This window comes from Bombus flavifrons, chromosome 9 (assembly GCF_040668555.2).
Source record: "Bombus flavifrons isolate JBK064 chromosome 9, iyBomFlav1_principal, whole genome shotgun sequence".
Lineage (NCBI taxonomy): Eukaryota > Metazoa > Arthropoda > Insecta > Hymenoptera > Apidae > Bombus > Bombus flavifrons.
In genome coordinates this window covers 5887004-5912319 of record NC_138450.1, presented here as the reverse complement: position 1 = coordinate 5912319, position 25316 = coordinate 5887004, and the positions used below count along the sequence as shown (strand labels likewise).

The window sequence follows — 25316 nt, the reverse complement described above, 5'->3', positions numbered from 1 at the left end:
ATTTTTACTGCAATCTTACAATTTTTGCACTGATCCCCTTTGCGATGGCGGCACATATTTTTTTAAACAAGATGAGACACGTTTTACATAGAAAGCCACACAATGTCGTGTAATATATTCTTAATTAAAGCAATTGAAGAACGAAGAACAATAATAAAGTATTTAAGATTCCTTTGTACAATAAGCAACAAATTAAAAATGGGTAGAAGGATACATAAATTTAACTCAACTCCAGTTAATTCTAAAATAATATTTTACAACAATATAAGTATTGTAAATTATTTAATTCAACAAACTTACCCTAATTGTTTTACCTACTTCGCACATATTTTTCTAAAATGAATTTTGTTTCGTAAAGTTCAAGTTCATCCAATTTTATTAAATATCCAACCTTAAAAGTACCACAAATAGTACTTCGAACATTGCATCTTAAATCAACATGTATACATACAACATAAAGTATTTGAAAAAACTTCATTCGTCTTTCTATCAGGAAATTTAAAAATATTCTTCAAGTAAGGTGTACTCTTTGAAAAATTTTCATTATTCTATCAATTATACAGTGACATAATAATATAACAAGGTGGATAATGCAATATAGAGCAATTTAAAACCGTCTGAACAAGGTGCCTGTTCAAACAAGACGTCCGTTCAATTTTTTGATACAATAATGTTATAGTCTCTTTGTATTCAGTCAACTGTGCAATCACTCGGGTTCTATTTGATTCGTTGACAGTGTGCGAGCGAGGTGGAAGGTTTAAAAACCAATTTTCGAGCGATTTCGTTGATCGGTCGTTACGTTTAACCGGTCGCTAAATACGTTACGACATTTCAGGTAGGAGGTAAAAAAAAACGGGAGAAAATTAGTTAATGCAATTCCAAGTCGCCGCATCGTACAGCCAGGCACGCAATTACAAGTTCACACTCTGACGATACAAAAAACGAATTCAGTCGACAGCTTCGTAATGAATTAACTGTATCTACGTAATTGATGACAGAGAGTTGTTTCATCGGCGAGAAATATCTCGTTCTCTCACTTTTTCTTTCCCTTTCCTGTTATTTTTTCTGTTCCATCGAAACATCAACAGAAATGACGCTACAATTAAATGGACACCGTGATTAAAATGCTACATTTACTCGGCAATGAACGTATCAAAGTTCAACTACGTTTCTGTTACCATTATTCTGATTTCTCCAGGCTATACTGATGCGTATAGTTATATAATCTTATATTTTTTCACTATATAATAACGCACTTGACTATATTAATACACTCTTCTTGTTGTTTCACAATTTTTTAAGTCATAAATAATTTTTTTGTAACGTTCTTTACATTTAAAATATACCTACCTCCATATTCTCTCAGTACCATAGAATATTAATCGACTTTTTTACGCTTAGGAATAATCGAATAATAAATACATCATCATACGAAAACACGATAAGCTATTTTGAAATTCAATAATTAGTTCTATGTTATTAAATTGTTTGTTACAGTGTTCAATTGTTCGATTCTTTACCAAACTGAGTGATCATTTATTTCCAAGAAACCTATATTTGTGAACCTACCAAGTCTTTTTCGACTGTCTTAGTCGAATGATACCGAGATCAAAAAAGTAACAAAAGTACACTTGTCACATTCTCATGATATCATATCATTTATACATCGTATCATACAAAAAGTATACGCACACCATGTATCTATATTAAAACTTTCCTCTTTGCATAATTATTGTATAAAAAAACGTTTACAGCTTTCTCGATTGGTACGTTTATAGTTTATATCATTTACCATTACACCCGATGTAGATTAAACAGTTGTTGACCAACATACATACGCAGAACGTAAAGAGCGAGAGCAATTTTGAAATCGGCTAGCGATAAGCGAGCAACAAGATTGATGATCGAATGATACGCGATGCCTGTCGAAATCCCGGCGAACCGTGGCCCATTCAAATCCGCGGGATTCATGGATCGTTTGTATCGAGCAATATTCCATGGGCCATGGACGAATTCGTCCGTATAAAACACTTTCGGCGACACAAATTAGCTGCAGCGCGCAACCCCCATCCTCCGGTCCTGTCGACTAAGCGATAATGTCGCGATGTGTACGCGAAATTCGGTTGCGTTACGAATCGAAACGACCCTGTATAAATCCGCACGTATTTCGTTGACACACGCATGCCTGCACGTATACCTATGTGCACAATTTCGAAAGAAAGCAGAATAGCTAGAATGTTCATACGTTATTCGAGAACAAAAATACCTGCAAAAGTTTCAATCGCTCCGTTTTCTAATTTTTCCCCTTACTGAATTCTCATTTGATGTTAAATTGATACAGTTGGTGATAAAAAATCAATGGGATGAACGGATAAACAATTAAATTTACTTTTTCGTCGTAAACTCTTTCGTCGAATGTGAGAGAATGAAATTTCCGTATACTCAGTCATAAAATTATACAGTACTAATAAAACTCGGTTTCCTAGTTTTATTCTCAATTTACTTCTCATTTGGCGATAAATTGATACGATAGTAAAAAGCGATTTAAAAAATGTAAATTGTTGAATCTACGAATTCTTTTGTCGAGGAGAAACAATGAAGTTTCGGTGTATTTAGGAATACGATCGTTCGCAACTAATAAAACAATTTGTACGGCATATCGCTGTTTTACATTTATTCCAACTTTTCAAATCAGCATAAGAAGTGCATGAGGATGAAATAAAATTTTACGAAGTCAGGTTACAAATGTTTTTTATTAAAATCAAAGTCTTATTATGGTATTACAATTTATAGAGAGTTATCAATATTTCTTATCAAATTGGAAAGGCATAATCTGCGCATAAAAATAGGAGAACAATCTTATTGAAATTGTAAGAACTGATAGATTAAGACACTTGTAATAGAATAATAATCGTTTTGAATAAATTGTCTTGTATACATTTTATTTACGGCGAAGTAAATTTCTTATAAAACCTTTTACAAATTTTCTAAAAGAAAATGTTTTCTATATATTCCATTCTATGTTTTAACAAACAAAATTACATTCTTTTCATCTGCTACAGTGTCAAATCACTTGTACTACCCCATATATTACCGCCGTAACCTGCAAAATTATAATTTATGTGACTCCAACAGCGAAAAATATTGTACAACGTACAGTAGTACTGACTTACAAGTAGTATAACCTTATGAATTCCGCGATCGTGAAACTACCATAAGAATATATTTCCAGTAATCTTATTTATTTAGAATAAATTTCGAAATAAATTTATATAACATATTTACTATTGTTTTAAGACTCCAATTCAAGGACTTAATATTAACGTCTTTATCAGTCTTCAGTGTTGTAACAACAACGTCTGCTGAAAACTTACTTATGATAGTACGCTTAACTGTCTTAGTAATAGAGACCAGGGTTAGGTAGATTATGTTCTAATCAGACATGTTAAGCATATTAGACTGGATTAGGTTTTGGGTTGGTTAAGGCAAGATTAGACTATATTGGTTACATATGCCTTTGACTGTGCTAGGTTAGTTGTACACAATGATATTTGAAGCACAGTCAACAAATTCAAAATGAAAATACATATACATGGTTAACGTTATTAGTAATGGATCATTTTACTAGTTAATATTTATGTAAGTAAAAAAATACAAATATTATATCTGTCAAAGTGGTTTAAAGTTAGAAAAGTATTTTAGTATTACGTCAATTTTCTTCAAAAGTAAAGAAAAAATTTTAGATTTAATTCATAATTTCGTCCATTTCTGATGTAAATTTAAAAATGTAAAAACATAAAATATTCAAAGTAAAATAGTAATCTTTATAATATTTGGTATCCTCACTATCTGTTTTCAAATATTTGACTTAAAAAAAAGTTTAAAAGACTTTGATTATCTTATAAATGTCTAATAAAGGACACGTGTAACTTGATAAGATTTTACTCGAACCCCACCCGTTTCTTACGCGAACCTGACACACTGCGATAAATATAAAAAAATATCTACCTAGCTGAAATCATGTTCAGAAAATATGAATAATTATAAAAATTACATAAATATTCGCGGTTTAATAATCGTTAATGTCATCTCACAGTTGAGCGTGTAAGACACGACATTTCAGGTTTTTGGTGAAAAACGTTATCGTCGACGGGAGAATAATATCCATAGAACGGGTTCTTTATTAGCAGCACTTGGGTCTAAGGATAGAAATTTTTCGCGCTAGACGAGGTAGACTTTGCGCCGGTACGGATATGAATTTCATATTTTACGATAATACCGTGGGATGTTCTTAAAGTAAACGAATCTGGGCCTGCTGCAGTTTTCACGTAGTCGAAGAAAAATTGTACTTTCTTCTGAATTCCGTGGAACGTCGATGAGAATGATTTTTATATCGATTAGTACTATCTGAATTCCATTCATCTCGTCGTAAATATCGAAGATTGAAAAACCAGATTGCAGCTTAAATCATAATACGCTGTTTCATCCCTGCGTCAATGAGAATTGACTTTTGATATTAATTTCCGTATCTCTCTGAAAATTGGAATTAAAATCAACCGCATTCAACCGTTTATATATTCCTTTGATCAACGTATTGCTATATGTCGATCGGTTCCATGTCAAAAAATTAACTCGTGTTGATGAAAAAAATTCTAAATGTAGAAAGTTATGAAAAAGAACTGTACAGAATTCTAATTTCAATTAACGACGGACGTAAATGAATATATATAGAAATAATTGACTTTTAGGTATTTTATTCTAATTAGTATTTAACATCTATTAATTATGTCTAGATTTTGCATCATAATATTATTTGACTTGTTATACCTTTATTGTTTCATATACTATATAATAAATTTTATTATAATATCTATTATTATATAGCTCTATATTTAGCATGAAAGATTTTATCTGTCAAGATTTCTATAACCCTAAAACTACATGTCAAGTTTACTGCTTATATTATTATATTATATTTCATTTTTAATTATGTATTGCTGCAGTACACTAACTTAATAACACAATGTTTTAAAGCAGTCTCGTTTCAAATGCGAGGCAATCGAAAAGATTCGAAATGAATGTAGCGATAAATAAATACAAATCGACTGTAAATCAATGGAAATCGATTTGCTTGCTGAAACGCGTGTACTAATACTGGTTCCGCAAGTTCATCTGTTTCAGTGAGAATTGGTCAATACCATGATGCTCCCTTCCATTAGCTTAAACAGCGTAATTGGACATTGTCAATTCGAGAACATAATTCTCTCCGTAAATAGAGACTAACGATTATACTTAGAATTCATGGAAATGGAGACGCTGCATTTTACTGCAGGCGTCAATTATAATACTTGACAAGAATATATACACTGATTAGGTAATTTTAGAGGATTTACTGTTTTAACCAAAGAACTTAAAGGGAGACATAAGTTACTTTACTTTCTTTAAAAGATTGTTATTAGGAATGCGAGATAATCGATGTTGAATTTCGTAACAAGACTTGCAATCATATATTCAATTATCAATTATATTGCTGTGTACAGTAATCCCAAAACCAACTGATTTTTCATTACGCTATAGTCACACACACATACATGAAATCTTCATTACGTTTTATTCTCATACTTAATCTTTGACGTCCACATTTCTACCATTACTATAGCCATTTAATCTCTTAGATTAGTACTTTTATTCATTAAATTGTTTCAGTATGTATTTGTTCGTTATGGCTCTTTGCAATTGAAAAAGCTCAATCGTAGGGATTCTGAAAATTCTTTACTACATTTCAGTTAAGATAAAAATTCAAACTTCTGTCAGAAACGAGTAGTCACAGTTTAGAATTTACATATTTATACATATATTACATACCACAAATTAACACATAATTTTCATACAAAATTCAGATTTATATTTTTACATATACACTTTATCCAAGCTATTATACAACTCATGCCAGGAAATTTCATAATTTGCAATTTGCGTTCGGTTAGTACGATATCACACGCGTATCGTAAAATTACGTGGCAAATCTGATTGTTAGACATGTTGAAACCTATAATTAGGACATTAAAACGTAGGTAAATGTTAAACCAATGTAGGCAAAGTTTTCTCAGTTGAAACAGATCCATCTTGTTTCTCCCTCTCCAATTTTCTACGAATCCTTCCGTGAAATTTGTTTATATTTGAAAATGTGAAATCATACTTGCAGTTGCTATACAAAACGGGCGTAGATTGGTAGTGGCTGTAAAAGCAATCAGGTTAGAACAGCAGTCATAGACGGAAGACGATAACATAACTGAAATTCGATTAGTCGTTCTATAGTTTTGCGAATCACCGGTTTATCACCGACAAGGTGAGAGGGTAAACGGTTATTTCCCTCGCTTCAGTTCGCGGTAATCGGTTCTAGTTTCAGCTGTCGTTCGGGTTCTAGATAAGTGAGAGAGGTGGCAGGGTACAACAACGATCTTCGCGCGTTGTGGATTCGCTCGATTGTAAAATTAAATGCGATAATAGCCGGTCTAAACTCCCTACTCGTTAGCTCGTTGAAGTGGCGTGTGCATCACGAGACACCAATTAGTGCTCGGTAAAACGAGTGCTACTAACGTTCTACCATTTTGTATACTGCAATTAATTTTGGAACAATTCCTATTCTCTTGTGGTGACTCTTGTTATGCTAACATTTGACAAGAGTTGGGTCGTATGTAATATACAACAATCTTAATGGTATAATTGTAATAAATAATTATTTGGTTAATATTGGAACTTGCAATATGTAATTATAATCCAAATGGTGCAATATCATCATTATTATTATTATTATGAGATTTGAGGTATTTCAAGTTATGTTCTTTTCAAAAGTTTGGTAATTTAGGTATTACACGCGTTTTTCTAATTTTATTTTATACGTCATATAAATTTGTTAAGAGAGCATAATAACAATATTGGAATGCGCTACTTGTTTTCGTAATGCGTTTTCGTAATGCTTCAATGTTCAATAGTTATAGTAAAATCTCAAAGATTGTGTGCTATATATTACTACATTTATAACCTCCTGTCTAATTACCTAAATATTCATCTAAAATATCAAAAATGTTTTTTCTACCTTATTGTCTTCCGCTCCTTAATTAGTTAAAAAATTTCAACGCAAATTTCATATTTTTGAAACGAGCACATGCAGATGACTCTCGACTAACATGATGCTATTGTACATACGTTTTTGACGTAAAATTTGCAGAAGCTTTCAATTAAGGTAGTACTTCGAAAACACGGTTTTGTACCGAATATTGTCACAAACCGAAGTTGTTAACGTTGTTTAGCAACGTATTTCCATTGATCAATGTTGAATGTTTTATTCAATGTGATTTCGATGTAACATGTTACGGACATTCGTTCCAAGTGATTGTTACCTGTTCCAATCCGCAAAAATGTACGAAACGATGACATAAAAATATAATACGTATTGTATCTGCTCAATTATCCACGATGTTACGAAATACTCTCATTTAAAATTTCAAATGAAATAGTTCACGGTTGCATCTCAACCATTCAACTTCTAAGTTTATTGTCACAATAGAGCCAGTACATAGGGTGCCCCGCAATTTTTCCATAAAACGAAGCATTAATTCCTAACAAGTTCTTTCTTACTTTTAGCTCTTTTATGTGGAAAGATTCCATTTTAATCATAAAGTGATATTAAAATTAAAAATCAGCAAGTATTATATTTACCGTGTCTTTTCCTGTAGTCTACGTGCGATAGTTTCATTTTGATAAGAACTTGGGACACCCTGTATGTACGATACTGTACATATGTCGTCAGGAGCCACGATTTCCTCGAGCCGTTCTTGTTATTCTTCCAACACGAATGAAACTTATATCGTTAATATTTTGTAACAATACCATGACCTACTTTATACCATTATTCGGATTGTCTCGAAAGATTTGTCGACAGCGTTCGAAAATCCAATATACTTAATGGAAAGTCGAATGCGTGCGGTTGAACTACGAAAGGTCTCGTTTATTTCAAATCAATCGATTCGAGATTCTCTCAGTGCGCTCTTCTTTTTCGTTCTAGAAAATCTTCCTGGTAGTGGCGAAATGCAGATTGTTACAACACGATTCGTTTAACCCGCAGTGGAACGCCTTGTTACAGAATTAAATCAACGAAATGGCTGTGAACAAGATTAATTCGACCCGTATCCACCGGCATTGCTACTACCCAGATGTATAATACATAATATATTCCATCGCCGTTAGAAGTAAAATAGTTGCACTGATTCCCGGCTGTAATTTCATAATCGTCTAAAATATTATGATTAAGATGATTCGATTGTACTTCGAACTACTGCGATATTAATCTTTTAAAATATGGATTATTTTTTTTTATAGAATATATGAACGTCCGTGAAAAATTTAACAATAGAGCTATTAGAATGGTCGAACTGATCACTCGGATCATTCGTTATACATATGTCATAGGAATTTTAGAAATTCACAGTGCAGGTTCTAGAAATTTGAATGATTGTTTGTGAAATATGCGGATCGAAGTTTGCTTTTTCTGATTGCATATATGCGTATATCAGCTTCCTTTGTATGTATTTTATATATTAATCAGTGTGTTCGTATTCTGAATGCATTTTTAATCCCTTTATAATGATTGTACAAAAATTATCTTCAAAAATTGAACAGAGATAGTTAATCAAGCTTATATTTCATCCTTCGGTTTTCTTCTTTCGCATGTAGCTACGTCGACGGGAAATATCTTAAAACTAACTACCTAATCTGTTCCTCATAGTCGCTTGAATATTGGATATGTTGCTCGGCTAGGTAGCAAAATGGCGATATAATGTCGTTTGTATCGTTTGAACGAGGCACGAATAACCGACCTGTCGACGATGAGTAGAAGAGATACACTCATGGAATTATTATGTTTCAGTTCTACCCGAAGGCACGCCCATTATCGTATCGGAACGCGAACGTTACGATGCCGGAGACACTTTGAGGGCAAATTGTAGCTTACCACCCTCCAAACCACCGGCTCATCTCTCATTCACTCTGAACAACGTGGCGGTAAGTGATACCTATAATCCACGCGTCATTATCGAATCCGCAGTTAAGGGAAACCCGTGAAATTAATGGTTTAGGAGCGTTTCTACACAACCTGCAGAGTGTCTAACGTTATTGATTCGAATGTTCATTCGTATGTATGGTTGTTGATTGTTTGGATGATGGATACGTTGATTCGAAATACGCTGATGAATTCAAGTCAAATTCTCTATTTGTTGTTTATTCGTTCATTAGAAATCTGCAGTATAAATCCCTTATTTTTATTTAGTCCAAAGCTTGTTGAGCTGTTAATCACGTTCCATTTAATTCTGTAAACTTAATTATTTCGTTCCCAATTTGTTTTTTATGTCATAAATTAACGCCAATAAACCGTTTGATGCAATGAAACAGATTTTTCGTTTCTCTCGTGATTTACTCGTATTCTATAACAACTTTTATGGAGATCGTAAATAAATCATACGAAAGTTAAGCTTGCATTCCTTGAGACTTTCTCAACCTGATTGTGTTTTTCTATCGTTAAAAGATTTTTTTTTTAATTTTAGCGAAAATGTAAAAAATGGTTGCGATGTGACATAATTAATGTAGTATAATTTCTTATTTGAATTCTGTGATGAAACTTCCCTTGAAACGTAAATAGTCATTTATTTATTGAAACTGGAACCTTCACAAAAAGAAAAAATATATTGGAATGATTTATCAAAAAGAACTTATGTATGAAACATACATAAAAGCTCCAAAGATTGTTTTCTTTCAATGATATTAATCTGTAGATAATAAAATCTACAATATCTGTAATTCTATTAAAATTCTAATAAAATTTTACAATATTTCTGTTTTTCTTTCCAAACTTTTGGATATACTGTCAACTTCTCATTTTCTATAAATCATTAATGACTATTTGTTATATTACTAATACACTATTCGAGATGTGAAAATTCCATTAACATGCATTATCGAAGCTATTCTATATTCGAGATTGTAGCGTTGAAGTATCCATAGAAATCGATACAGGCAGATACGACGGTACATCCTGAAGCGATCTCGAAATTTCACGAAGTAAAGCCTTCCCGCGCCGTCCGCCTTCCCCCTTGCCGAAGAACTTTTTCCTTAAACGCTTTTCCGTGTCATCGAAAATAATTTTCAATGCTGACGTTGGATACTTTTCTGTGTGTATACGTATACACAACTAAAATAATTGCGTGATATAGGAGGGAAACGTAGAAGTTATCGTAGTATGAAAGTTTGAGAGGCTGGTCTATAAAAGTTAAAGAGGTTAAGCAAAGAAGAAGAGAACTTTTCCCCTTGAAAGATCTTCCGGGGCGTACTCTGTGTACATTAGTCTCAGTGCCTACGACCGCCAAAGATTTGTTTCTCGTAATTTTTAAATTCAATCTCCTTTGAATGATTACCTGCAAAGAGAATTTTCATCTACCGTTCTTAATATACAGAGGCTCACGAAAATATTTCATAGCTTATCATAAAAAATATTTATGTATGTATATACGTATGTTGTGTGTGTTATGGAATATATTTTGAAATTTTATCAGCACTATGAGAACTTGGGATCAATTTTAGTAAATGTATATAGAAGTTACACGATATTCACTGCAAATATGTAATTAGTAAAAGAAAATTGAAGTAAACGTGAATAGCCATCTTCAGCATGAGAGAATGAGGAATCTAAAGAATTCAAAGCAGTATTTCATACGTTATAACGCAATATAATAAAAAATCTCTAATCTACCACAAACTTAAACTGAGAAATAAATTTCCACGAAACATTCTTCCGTATTGGAACTTCATTATTCTATATTTGAATTCATAATGCATTAAAAAGAGGCCAAGACCAATAAATACAGTTTTAATAAAGTACAGCTACATACCAACGGAACACAGCGAATAAACTTTCGTGAAATTTTGCTCGCGTGGAAGTTAGTTAAGCCATACATCGCTACCGCTGCTGTACGATCCAAATGCGAGGAACATTTCATTTTCTAGATGCACGTATTTAGCCATATCGAATAATGAGATCCTACGTCGTCATCCTCGGGGACTACGAGCAATACGGTGGCAGCGGAAACACGCTGACTTCCACGTTGATGAAAGTTCGCTGGCAACATTTTTCTCGCTGCGTAATTTAATTTTTGCTTTGAATTAATTGATTGCAAAGAGTTTTCATCAAATTGTAGCCGAAAAAAAGGAGAAAAAGAAAAAATAAGAATGGCCCAGACTACACTGTCTCACGAAAGTGTTCGAATATTTGTAGACACTTTTAATATATAACACTATAAATATATCATATGTCTTATACGAAACATTCTGACACTTTATTAGCACCGTACTGAGACCTGACTATTATAATTACATAAAGTTTGTAACGAAACTGAAAACGTATATGGAAGCAACAAGATGCTTAGTTCAAGTATATATTTCGTAGAATGTTGATTTTTCAGTTTCTACTTATCTTTCACTGAATATTTGCAGTAAATATCTTGTAACTTTAATACAAATTTCCCGATTAGTTTTAAATTTGACAAATATAATTATGACAGTCGTGGCTCGCTATAATACTAATTAAATTTCAAAATGTTTTACAGTGACCACAAAATGTATTATTTTCCAATGAAGTGCTTTCTGTTTTACTAGGTTTCACATTTAATTTTCATAATAGGTATTAAGTTTTTGTAGTCGTATGAAAGTAGTATGAAATTATATGAAACTTAATATAATTGGACTTAATTAATTAATATACGAATGCCGTAATAAATACAACGGTATAAAAATGTTTTTTAAAGCTATTGCACATAATAAAATGTACAAAGTGTATATAAAAGTTTCCTACGGTAAGTGTTCAAATACTTTGGTGACTTCCACTGTGGGAAGAAACTAGACATCGAATAATTTCGTAAGCTACACGACAGAAGCCAGCAACGGTCGTCCTCTGCCTTTGTCAAATTCCATTACCGGTGGATTTTCATGGCGGTGGCGAAGGGAGGACACGGGACAGGGGAAGTATGTTATTTTCTCGAACACGCGCCATTGTAAAAAGGACCGTCGCGACGGAACAACGTACGGTTATGAAGAAAATCGACCTTAGGTGCTTCACACGATGAGACTGAGAGAAAATTAGTAGTACGCGTGCACACGAGATACCTTGGCTTATGAGGAATTGCGAGGTTGGCAGGTGAGAAGATTGGTTTTGCTGGTTTTTACTGGTAATGCCATTTCGAGGAATCCGTCGAATTTCCACAGAACATTTCGTACCTCGGCAAGAAATAAGTCATTTCGGTAACAACGTTTCGTAGACTGTTCAAACCAGTCGAAACTAAGTACACCCATTTCGGAACAGATATGTAATTTGTGCGCTTGCATATTTACAGTGTTGACGGAACAGTGTGTTCATTCGGTTTCGAACAGTCAATTTTGATTTATTACTTGTTGTTGATTGTTCTCATTGTTGGGCAGGTTTTAACTTAAAAATATGAAATGTACGCGATACACATAATAGGAAAAGTACACGTTATAATTTTTGAGAGATTATATTTAATATCAATATTTTGAGAGAACACATTTTTATTTATGCACTGTTTTTTTTTTTTTTTTAGTTGTGTTTATAAAAATATGAATTTATGTAAATATTCGCAGTTATGGTAATGAATTTTATTTCGTGAGATATAATATTTAACCCTATATGTAACGCCACACGATAAATACAAAACGTATTTATATTTCTACCATTTTCTCTTTTTAAATATTTTGTGTCATTTATTTGATATTAGGATTTTATACTTTATTAACGTTACATTTTGCATTATTTTACTTTTGTTATGTATTAGTAATTAATATCATACTATTAATGATACTTAATTTTTACATGAATGTTTTAGATGAAGAATTACAATCGATTATAATCTTATTTTGCTGACAAGTAAATATACGATCAAAGAGAACTAAAGATGTGTTTAAAACGATAATTGTAGCTTTCTCGAAAACGTTTCTTAAATAGTAAATTAAATTGGAAAGTATTAACAACCTAGAATCTTCCTTCCCTATATATCGATAACAGTTGCCATTGCTAAATTATTAGACTTAAGGAGAAAAAATCTATCGATGGCCCGGATTGCTCAATTGATAGAGCAGCGCTTGGTAAATGAAAGATCTGGATTCGAATCGCGGACAAGCAATCCGATCGGCCTATTTTTTCTCCTTACAATAGAAACTGCTGAATGCCACCGCAGAACATATACGACATTAATTGCAGACCATCAGATCGAACTTCTATATATGTATTTTTTGTGTCGTGTATTGCTTTCATTCAGAGTCTTAAATCATTAGAGAACTACGAATTTTTATGCATTTATAAGAAATTTAAACATGTAAAAGTACATAAAATAAATGTTCAAAAATATTCAATGTACAATAATCGTTAAAATATTTAAGGGGCTATTCTAGTCTGGAGGCATGAATTTCGGGGGGTTTTTGAAGCTCTGTACAAACGAAACAAAAAATATTCTTAGTATCCATTTTTTTTATCATTTGCTTATTGATATTTTAAGACTACATAAAAAATTAACCGAAAAAAAGAAACTCAAAATTCACAAAGTCATGAGCTGGCAAATTGGGGGGTCCAAAAGAAAGGGTGTCCTGGCGTGCATGATTTCAACCCTTCTGGTCGTCTGAAACAAAAAAGCCGAACGGATTCTTAATTAGTATAGATGCCGCTATAGCATGAATCTTGGAAAAGTCAAAATATTTTTTGTTTCGTTTGTACAGAGCTTCAAAAACCGCCCGAAATTCATGTCTCTAGACTAGAATACTCCCTTAATACATGAAACAAATCTCTGTTTAAATTTAATTTCTTTAATTGTATTTAGAGAAATATGATTTTGAATAAATATCCACAACCTTGTCATTATTTTTCAAAATTTTTATACGAGTAATTTTCGAAACTTTCTTGCCATGCTTCGTAATATCAGTCAATATCAGTTTCTTAAAACATTCCTTCAAACAGTAACGGCATACAAGCAGCCGCCTTAGACGGTATTAATTGTCAAAGGGTAAAGTTTAAGTTAATTGCAAACAGTAAGCGGATCTCAAGGGTATGTAATGAAGTACAAGATCCTCTTTGAATTGTGTATTCTCGAGCATCGTATACGTTGTACTTTTTAAACAATTTTAAAGTAGTACATCGGCCCTTGTTAAGGAGAATACTTTGAATGTGTTGTTTAAAGCCGTATAAAGGAATGATGAATGAATTATATTCTTTAATTTATAAAATAGTATCTTTCGATAAACTCAGAAACGGACAGTCACTATTGGATATTAGATGTTTCGAAACTCCAATAATGTTTTTTACGTTTCACATAGATTTTTCTACGATCTTTTTTGATATCAAATTATCCTTTTTTAAGGGGTAAATCATGTTTTGATATTATAAATATTTTTACTCTTTTTGTTTGTTATAATGGGTTATTCAACATTGAATTCATATATGTGTCTATTTTTATATTTTTTTATTCACCAATCACTTTCTATCATATTGCCTGATTTATGCTTGACATATTCTACTTATTGAATTATCTTTGTTGTCTATTATATTTATTATATTTTTTTGTCTATATTTTATATCATTGTATTTGTTTGTCTATTTGTTTTATGTGTTTATATTACTTATCGTACATATTGCAGCAATAAAATGCAAAAAATTCTACGTTTCACTTAAGCGCTTGTAAAACGTGGCACACTATTTACTTCTACTTTTGAACAAAATTACGATTAACCACGGGGAAACTAACTTTTAATGACGAAACTTCTCTCGCTACAACAAATTATTACTTTCAGTTGTACTTACCGTTTTCAGAATTTTACGATTGGTAATGAGGCTCGCAGCATACAAATTACTGGCAGTTTACTTGAAAATCAGTGACAAGAACGTTTCAACAATAATCATAAATTAATCAAAGAGGAAAACAAGAGCTTTATATAGGAATCGTAAAAGCAATAGAAAGTAAATTTGTGAAACTCGTAATACATAATGGTTTTCCTACTTCTTATTAATTATTTACATTTTCATTTTATATTGAAATATAGTATATAATCGATATATATCGAAATTGTTTAGAACAACGATTAAAATATATCGTAGATATTGGTGAGATTATAATTAAAATATTAAATACACCGAGCCTTTACAATCTGAGATTCCAAATAAGGTAGTAACAAGAATTCATCTTCGATTGCTTATTGTAGTTACACCTTTCTATATTATCAATTAAATCATATTATCATTTCGTTTTCAACATAAAATAAATAACACAGTAATTTCAAAGATCTTATAAAAATGGATAATATTAATCAAAATCCTATTCTCTTTCTATAAATTGTCAAACCGTGCAATTAAACGAATCGAACAAGATATACAATTTTCAATGTATAAACAGGAAAATAGCTGGTTCCAGTTTGGTACACGATATTTATGGGATAGTAAACGTTGCTCGTGAACAATTGAGTGGAACCACGTGAAATGACAGCTATCGCTAGGCTAATAGCGCTCTTGTCGTTCTGCTTGCGTGTAAAATGACGAAATGACGCATTCCTGTTGCGACGGTAAACGGGCATTTTTAGAGAATCGTAAAACAACATGAAGCCGAAGGAGGTTTCAGGAAACCAGTCGGGGTTACGGAGCAGAGAGAAAACCCCTATAACGTAGTCTCGTATCGACGAGTTACGAGGGGCTATGCTTGTATGTTTGTCAGGAATGTGAGATGTGTCACAAGGCAAATACTGTTTCCACTTCGTCGTCAAACGTAGTCGATGGACCACGAGCATCCGCAATTTTTATTTCCACTTCTTTCCAGCTTCACTCCTCTACTCATTCCGTATGAATTGTATATTACACACAGCGCTTTTAGTAGTGTATATGTACTGAGATACTTTCTTCAGTATCATGACTACTTGCTTATTTATGTTCTTTACATACATGAATATAAATTAAATCTTCTCATAACGATCTTTCTTTATACCGTATATCAATATCGATGGAGTGTTTAAAATGATATGATATGTTCATAATCTATGTTTGGCCTCTTTATGAAAACCGTGAACATAAAATACTGGAAACTCTGGTTATTTGACCATCTCAGACTAATAAGTGCATATATTACTTCAGGAATTTTTTCTTCATTTTTACAGAAAAATTGTATATATTTAATGATACAAATGGTAGTTTTATTATTATCAAATCTGAATCTTGCTCACTTGATGATAACCAGAATGCTTATAAATTTAATTTAGTACTAAACCATAATTTGTGTGTGTGTGTTTGTGTGAATATTAATTTTTACATTATTTTTACATTTTAGAATTTTTATATCGTGTCTTTATGAAACAGCATATTTTTCAGTTTCCCTACATCTCCTATTCTCTGTCGACATTTTCTCTCTTTTTAGTGGAGAACCCACAGTTATACCATAAAACATTCCTTAAAAGTATCCTCCTATTACGGGGCAGTAAGTTATATAATAACCCAATTAATTTTAGATCTCCACACTCAGATGTCTTCATTATTGCAATAGCCTTATTCTCTCCGACAAACCACTATTAATATTCTCTCTCTCTCTTTCTTTCTCTACAGAGCAAAAATTATACTTCTATCGTGTCTTATTTTGCCTTTCTTAGGATTTCAGCTTCCATCTACCTTTCTAATCTGCACGAAGCAAAAAAAAAAAAAAAAAAAAGAAAAAACACTACATCAAAGAGCTTTTCTATATTGACAACGGAGTATATATTTATCGGTGTCTTTCTCAAAACTGTGTTTTCCATTTCCAAAACATATTTACTACTTTATTTATACCATTACTCATTATGGTTCACTATAGTCTGTACTTCTCTTGATGAATATTCTAATTCCTGTACTTTCTATGCTGTATGTCCTCGAAGTAATAATTTCTAGTATTGTTCACTGAGATGTGTTTCCTCAATCTTCATTTTACCATGATACATGCTTTCCTCGATAGGACGTATGTATAGGTAGGTTGTCTTATTCTAGGAAGATTTACTTCCACTATGTTATTCATAGCTGTTGCATGATACTGTTCAATATTAAAGTGCAAATTGTTGCGATTCGTAACATTTTTCAAGCTTCTTGTTAAATGGGCGTGTTGTTGGTTAAGGCATTGATGATTTATCAAATAAAATGTATCTTTCTATCGTACGTATTACCTCCATGATTTAAAAAATAAAAGATTTTGTCAAATGTCGTATATCTACAAATAAACTTCGTTGTGTATCGAAATATATCTTTATATGTAAATATATCACTTGAAATGAACTTTATATATATAAGTTCATTTCAATAAATAGATACATATGTTCAGAATCAATCCATTTACATAATTTAGATACTAATTCTAGAAATCTTTCTTTTTTTAGAATATTCAGGAAATTTATAATATTATGTTTCCTATTTTATGAAATAGAAAATATGATCTACTGTGTGTACAGTACAATAGATGAGATTTTTGGTTAAAAGTAACTGTGAGTCAATCTGTTTGAATCGTTCTACAGAACACATCTCCTAATTCATAAAATTGAAGACAAACTGCAATACCGATATTTCCTGAACAACTCAAAGCAGAGACCTCTGTATGCATCCAAGGAACGGTATCTAGAAACCCACGCAATGACAACTGAATAAAAAGAAATGAATCCGTGAATTGTCTACCGTTCGTAACGAGTTTACGGTTGTTACACGACGATAGCACTCAGCAGCCGTTCCGCGAGGGATGAAATGAATGAAATGAATTTGAACATTAGTAACTAGCACGTCTAGGCAGGGAAAGCTTTCGTAACTCGACAGTGGCTTGCAAAAGGTTACACGAAGTTGGATTCGTGTGCCATTCGTACAATTTAATTGGCTTAAAAACTAAGGTAACTTTTACCAATCAAATGCACACCCCGCGGGAAGAAAGATCGTGGTCGCAGCTGCACAAGAGGCGGCCAAGAAGGGGGTGGAAACTTTATTGGATCGTAAGTTGCCACCTGAAGGTACCGTGGCGACCGATGCCCGTGCACTCATTCGCTTCCCACAGCCGAGTAAGGGTCCGAGTATTTTCTTTCACTTGTTCACAGGTGAAACTCCATTGTTGTTCTTACAACCCACGACGAATCGTGTTATAAAGCACAAAAACGACCACTCGGTCCTGAGAACTCACGAAGAAACATCCGTGCCAGTTTTTCTAATATGGCAAGCGGGATCCTTCATCCGGAAATTGAAGAAATTATAAAACTCGTGGTTGGACTGTGTGAAACGCTGTCGTGATAATGAAAACACACGTAGCTTTTTCTCGTTTTGCTCAAATTTGTTGCGTGTGAGAGCGAGGATGAAATTATTCGATTACATGAGATATGAAGAAATTCTGTTGAGCAAAAAGGAATGTTTAACGAAGGAAAATATTAATATTCGACCTTTCTTTTTTAATTTAATCACTCTGAAAATATTCTGATCAACTCTATAATTAAAATCTTTTAGTCTTTTTTTTTTAATTTACATTATCCGTGTATTTGAGTAATGAAATCGAGAAATTCACAAATAGTTGAGTTGATCAGTTTGGTTTAAGAAACTCTTGATGGTTTGCTGTATGATTAATAATCTTCGGGAATATTGATTAATTTACAGAATTTTTAATAATTGCCATTTTCAATTTATTTAGGATATATTGTACAAGTTATAATCAGAGAGAAACGGAATTTTCTTTGCATAATCACTTCTGATTGATACGTAACAAATTAATCTTGGCATTTGCAGCATTAAAAACGAAATTTGTATTATATAATGTTGTGCAATACACGCAACATGTTCAACAAGAGCGATTTTTACCCCTCATTTCGTCTGAAGTGAACCAGATCGTAGAAATTCATTTCCATGTTGTATCGACGACTCAGCGAACTACGAACGACACTCGTATTCAAACGAATCGTTCGATCGTATTGTTCTTACGACCTTGTGAAATGGACTAGATACTTGATACCCGAACGAGTAATATCGTATGAGAACACGTAATAGAGAGTTATATCATTATACTAAATTGCAGTCTTTTTAGCATTTCTCGAGTTTTTACCGAATTATCGAATAAAATATTAAATAACATTAATCTTCCTTTCCTTTACGACGCGTAAAAATTATTCCCTGTCAATTATTAAATTAAAGTTCTCTAAGTAACTAAAACCATGCAAATTTACAAACGTTACAAATTTTATAGTAGCTCCACTTTCATGGAAATTATTAATATTGCTCGTAAAAAGCGAATAAATTAATATTGTTGCGTTTTATACATTTAAGAAGATTTATTATACGTATACTTATTCCATTTTTGTATTTAATACTCCGTTTAATTACTTTAATTACTATCACTTTAATTGTTTAAAAAGTTTATCAACAAAATGTAATTTCTAATTTTTTACGTGACTTCAATCACAATTTGATATAACTTTCTATGCAACAAAATGTTACGTCTCATATTTCCTTTAATATTTTAATAGGAAACACTACAATTAAATTGCGAGCATAATCAGTAAACAGTAGAAGAATTGTATTGGCAAAGTGTATGTTTTATACGCTTTGTACGCCTTTTATCTCCACAAGAATCTTTTTTCCTCTAGATCGATTGTGTTTCAGTTCTATACCTACTTGCAAAGACTATCGAAATTCGTTCGTGGCAGCTTCGTACAATTGCCCCGAAAACCTATTCTAATTGAATTTCAAAGAGAACCTAACCCGTTTCAACCTTTTAGAACTTACATTCTACGTGACCGATTTGAGTCCTTGAATAGATCCCTACAACACACAATTGACGTCAAAGCGAGCAATTACATCTGATAGACAAAACAGAAGGTTTCGTTTTCTGATTCCGTGAAATTTCGATATCCAACTGTTTAAACACGGCTGTATCTGCGGGGATTGGAACGTTGTTCATTCGTTTCTATTGTTTAATCTGGTTTTTACGTATAATATTTAACCCACTGTGCAAATCAAACTTCAACGTTCTACTGGAGCTCGTTACGTTGCTAGAATCAATAACGAAAAATTCAAGTTCCATCATGTTTCCTGTAATACTAATATCGCCTTTCTATAATTCTGCAATATTTAATTATAGAAAAATCGTTATTATAATTCTAAAAATTAACTTCTGTAATTCCATGTATAATATAATACTGCAACTTTATAATATTCGATTATAAAAGAAAATTATGAATTATAGAAAATTACTTTGTATAATTCTATAGTGATATATTACATAACTATAATAACACGATCGATAACATGATCGTTAAGACTTCCAATACATATTATGTATATTTGTACAATACACTTATGCAATAAGTAACGAACAAAATGATAAATTGTCACCAAAAACAAATTACATGTTCTGAATTAGTGTCTACAAATGTATGCAGTGGTAAATTGTACCATATTAACGAAGTTGGGAAAGCAATATCGTCCATTGTTTATGTGTAACAGGTCTAAGGAAACGTAGGCAACGAACCAAGCACGACAATGATCCAATTCAATTTTGTCCAACTATGTAAACTCATAGGTACATGTTTATTACTTGCAAACATTACAAGATTAGTAACATTAAGAATCGCTTAGCTAAGTAAATGGTTGTTTCTTCGAGTTATTAAGTCACATTTAAGTTAATCCTAGGTCACTAATATGTGAAGTAACGTAGCTGCTTCACAGCTGATTTTCACCTACTATTAATCTCTCATAGAATTTTCTGTGGTCTCAAAGTAATGATAGTTTAATTGTAAACATTTATAAATTATATAAATATACATTAATTAGTTTATATAACTTAGGTCAGGTCAGAGTGTGTATATATTTTTGATTTTAAATTGTATTGATAGTCACTATGACATAAATTATTATAGATTTTTAAGACCAAATAAACCAAGATAGTCTTTATAGCAATGAAAGCATTGAATTTTCACAAAAATTTTCATGAAATATGCTTGAAAATATCTTCTAATAATTATCAGTTATTATAATCTAAATTATTACCGTCTAAAGAAACAATTTCTATTATGTAAGTTCATTTTTTCAACTATGAATTACATAAATGAAACTCGTGTAGATCCCCTACATATTTCAGCTTTTATCACGTATACGTAACAAATATGGGTGGAAGTTTTCTTATCTATGGCTATTTTTCTCATTCCCTTCTCTTTGCGACTCATATATTTAATCCCACTGTTCCTTGTTCGTACATTTATTTCGCCGGAATATTGTCCCTTTCTTAATGAAGTGCCTAGATGCACCGTGGAAGAAAAATATGTAAATATAATGGAAACTATATAATGCAAAAGCATGAAACATATTTGTCACTAATTAAAATGACATTCAAGTTGTAATAAAGTAGTAGTAGGAGTAAAATTTTGACCATCTGGAAAAGCTTTTAAATATTATGCTTATATTTTATACAGTCTCATTATAAAGCTGGACAGATTGAATTTCAGTTGAGCAAAAAATGCGATTTTTATATTCAAACAAAGCTTTTCAAAGCAAGTTTTTTTGAGAAAATTGGGTAAAACAAAAAATGTACAACATGCAATAACATACAGATCTCTATAATGACTTCATTATCTTTCCGTTCAAAATGTATGCAAAGTCCTGAAAAGCTTGAGTTGAAATATTTGAAGCATACCTGCAACTTTTTTAAACATGCATGAGAATCTTTGGCGAATCAATCATCAAGATATTGACGTATAAAATTTCCAGCATTTCGAAAGCCAGAAGAACTGTTCTTTTTTTAGAAAAATACTTTAAAGTAATTGCATGATTCCTTTGTGTATTTATTAAAAGATATGCTTACAATAAAATACAATAGGACATTATACACATTCATCTCGTAGAAATAACGAAGTACCGATCCGTACAAAAGTCTCATCATCCTCATACGATCAAACCCTACGATTTCGTAACGAGCCTTCACACGGGCGTTACTCGTAACAGCCGGTTTGCCCTCCAATTTTTTATTGATCAAACGAAAATCAGGGTCGGAACCGTCGAGCTCTCCGCTCGCCATTCGCCAACAAAAAAGGACGGTTGAAAAAGAGAAGAAAGTCGCGGCCGCGTGAAAACGTCGAAATGAATTCCCGTGATTTACGACTCAGCCGCGTGCGAAGGTATGAAAAAGATTATAGCATTTCGACACTACTTTCATTCTCTATGGTAAATAGACGGGTGTCTAAAGTGATAACGCAAAGGGATTTTACTCAGCCACGATGAATGTTCTTTATTCTCCGCGTATAGTCTTGGAGTCTGGGGGTACAGTGGCATGCACAAACAAGCGCCCACTTTCCCGCGTGGCTTCGACATAATGAAATGCATCGTCCTTTGAGGGTATAATCCAATGCAGATTAAAACCCCGACTGTATCCTCCTCTCTCGCTTCCACTGTTCCGTGGACTCCTTCGTCTCCGCGATACAAATTGCAGAGCAGCGCACCGACGGGGAGAGAAAAGGGTGTCGAGGCTAATCCAACGAGAACCTCGTCACGACTTTATGGGCGAAGCCGACCGAGCAGAGAGACATCCTTAGCAGGAAAAATCGAGGTCGACGAAGGGACCAGTTTCCCCATCTTCTCTTCCTTCCTCGCCAGTGATTCTTCCCTCTTTTCTCTTCTCTTGCTTTTTTCTCAAGCTTAGAATGCACAGCCAGTTACGTACGCCTCTTTGCGGTGTCATCGAATCCATCCACGGCGAAAGTTTGTACTGTTTGTAGCGCGAGGAAGAGAGCGGAGAAATCGGGTAACGACCTGGCTTTAACCATCCAAACTAACCCATCGACTCTTCTTTCTCGCTCTCTGTCTTTCCTTTATATTCCCTTGTTGTCCATCTCTCTTCTTCCTGCGCAACCCTCTCTCTTCGGCCGGCTTTCACCTCCTATACATCCTTCCTTTCTCACGAAGTCTCATTCATTAAGTCTCAAGAACGGTCTCGCAATCTCTATAGGGTCGTCGGTAGACGTGTACACGACGTGCCGTTTGTTCTCCACTGAAACTCGAGATGTCCTCCTCGAATAACACGCCCGCGACCGTCACTACTCTCTCACAAATACGCCCTCGCCCGATATACGAGTATACGAACGCAGTCTTTCGTCAACCGGCTAAACACACTCACCGAAGACTATACGAACGATGTTAATAAAGTCTTCATCCTGAAGATAATGAAAGATTAGAGCCAAGCCGTGACCTACGACCAGATGACGAAGATTTGAACATATTTTCTGTTGGCAATTGTTTTAAGTCGAAGTTGTGATGAGCGCGTGATTTCTCTGCTGTTTCTGAATTTTCGATTTTCTACATACATTTTTACTTTACAAAAATGAAATATTATTGGAACGATCTAAGCTTCAACATCTCCAAATTCAGTCTGGAAATTTGCACGGATTAATCTTGTATATTAATTTTGTATATTAATCTTGTATATTATTCTTGTATATTGGAAAACTTGCATATTATGAAGCACTACCAGCTTTTGATATATCTAACGAACAAATGAGAAGATATAGCGTACCTCGCGTTCACAAAGAAAAGATAAAAGACGCAAGGAATTGGTTGGAATAAATAGAAATGAAATTTCACACACAAAAATAGGCAGTCCTTAAATAAAAGAATTATTACGTTCAAAGCAATTAAACAAGATTATTATGTTCAAGCAGTGTCTTGAAAAATTTATATCCTAATTCTATGAAAATTTAATTAATCTAAAGTAGTTTGTAGGAATATTTGAACACTTCCCAGCGAAAACTTTTATGTACAATATATATTGTGTGTATTATACATAGATATATCATCTTCTACACGTCTTTTAGCATAATGTTTCTATAAATGTTCGGATAATTTCGTGAGCTAACGTATACTTTACTAGTCGTACAATTTACGTTGCTATTTTAAAAAGAATACCGAACTACACGCGTGAGGATTCGCGACGCAACATCTTCGGCGAACTTTTGACAGTTGGATGCGAGGATCGATCCCATCGGATACACCGGCAATGCTCGGTCATCCCCTATATCCGGCACGCGTGCACGCGTACACACGTTCGAACATCGAATTTCAACGTTCCTAGGCACGGACAATGTAATCACGTTGTTTGCTTGCCGGTCCTGTCATTCGGACACAGAAGGTGGGCGTATTCGCGGCTCCAATCAAGGCCTGGCGCTCCCTTTGATTCTGTTCTTCAATTTGTCACTGATGAGGTTTCTTCGAATTTTCGGCTGACCAGGGTCAAACGGTCTGGCACGCGATGAACAAACGTTCGACCTGTCGATTTGCATATCGAGGTTCCAGTAGATAGTTGTACAGTAGATAATTGCAAAGTTTTCAGCTGTTGAGAGGCCAAGCTGTTGGTGTTTGGGTTTTGTTTGAACGATACGTTTTAATTGAAATTGTTGGATGCTGTGAAAGGGGGTAGAAGGCACATATCTTTTTTGATGTGATAGTAGACCAGTATGTCATGTAGATTAATGTAAATTACAGTTTGACAGGATTAGAATGTTTTACAGTTTTCATCATGCAAATATAGATTTTTAGTCTCTTGAACGTAATAATTCTTTTATTTATGGTTTCTATGTTACTTTACGCAGCGTTATATTCCGCAAATACTCATTCAAAGATCAAATATATCATACTTACATCCGTAAGAACTGTAACAAATCTGACTGAAATTGATTTGTATCTATTTTGTAATTTTGTATTTGTATCTATCGACTTTAATTTTGTATTTATGAAAGATGAAGTTTAGATTTTAAATATCAGGATTGACTGATTTTATGAACTGGTAAAAATTACTACCTTCGTATTTAAACCTTTCACATTCGATATTGCGAACACGAGTTATCAATAAAGTAAACGATAACTGTACTTGTTGTCTATAAAATTGACTTTAAATATTAACGCGTTATATCTCCTTTACAAAAATTTCAGAAAAGATGTATGTCTGTTCACTATTAATAAATGATAAAGTACAACTTTTTAATACAGTATAAATATTTACAAATACAATATTCGATACGAATATTATTTAATTTAATATGTCTATATGCTTGTTCAAACTTCAACGTCACGAATGACAGTACATGAATTACAACATCAAGGATTAGTGTACTTAAATTGATACAGCTACAGAAATCACGATCGATTGATTTGAAAAGCGAGTTACATATAGTAATTTAATCGGCGCATAAATAATTCT

General features: G+C 33.0%; 1 protein-coding gene and 1 long non-coding RNA gene across 3 annotated transcripts in view; one reads left to right on the top strand and one right to left on the bottom strand.

Annotated features, from left to right (window-relative positions):
- LOC138183285 (uncharacterized) overlaps positions 1-25316 on the top strand; it is a 211712-nt gene that overhangs the window by 120459 nt on the left and 65937 nt on the right. For both annotated transcript variants that reach the window (XM_069119981.1, XM_069119980.1), the window contains exon 4: positions 8930-9063. In XM_069119981.1, the coding sequence (XP_068976082.1) occupies positions 8930-9063 (134 nt within the window). The remainder of the gene's footprint in view (positions 1-8929; positions 9064-25316) is intronic.
- LOC138183291 (uncharacterized) overlaps positions 13644-25316 on the bottom strand; it is a 119206-nt gene continuing 107533 nt past the window's right edge. The window contains exon 3 of the long non-coding RNA XR_011174026.1: positions 13644-13736. This is a non-coding gene — a long non-coding RNA (uncharacterized LOC138183291). The remainder of the gene's footprint in view (positions 13737-25316) is intronic.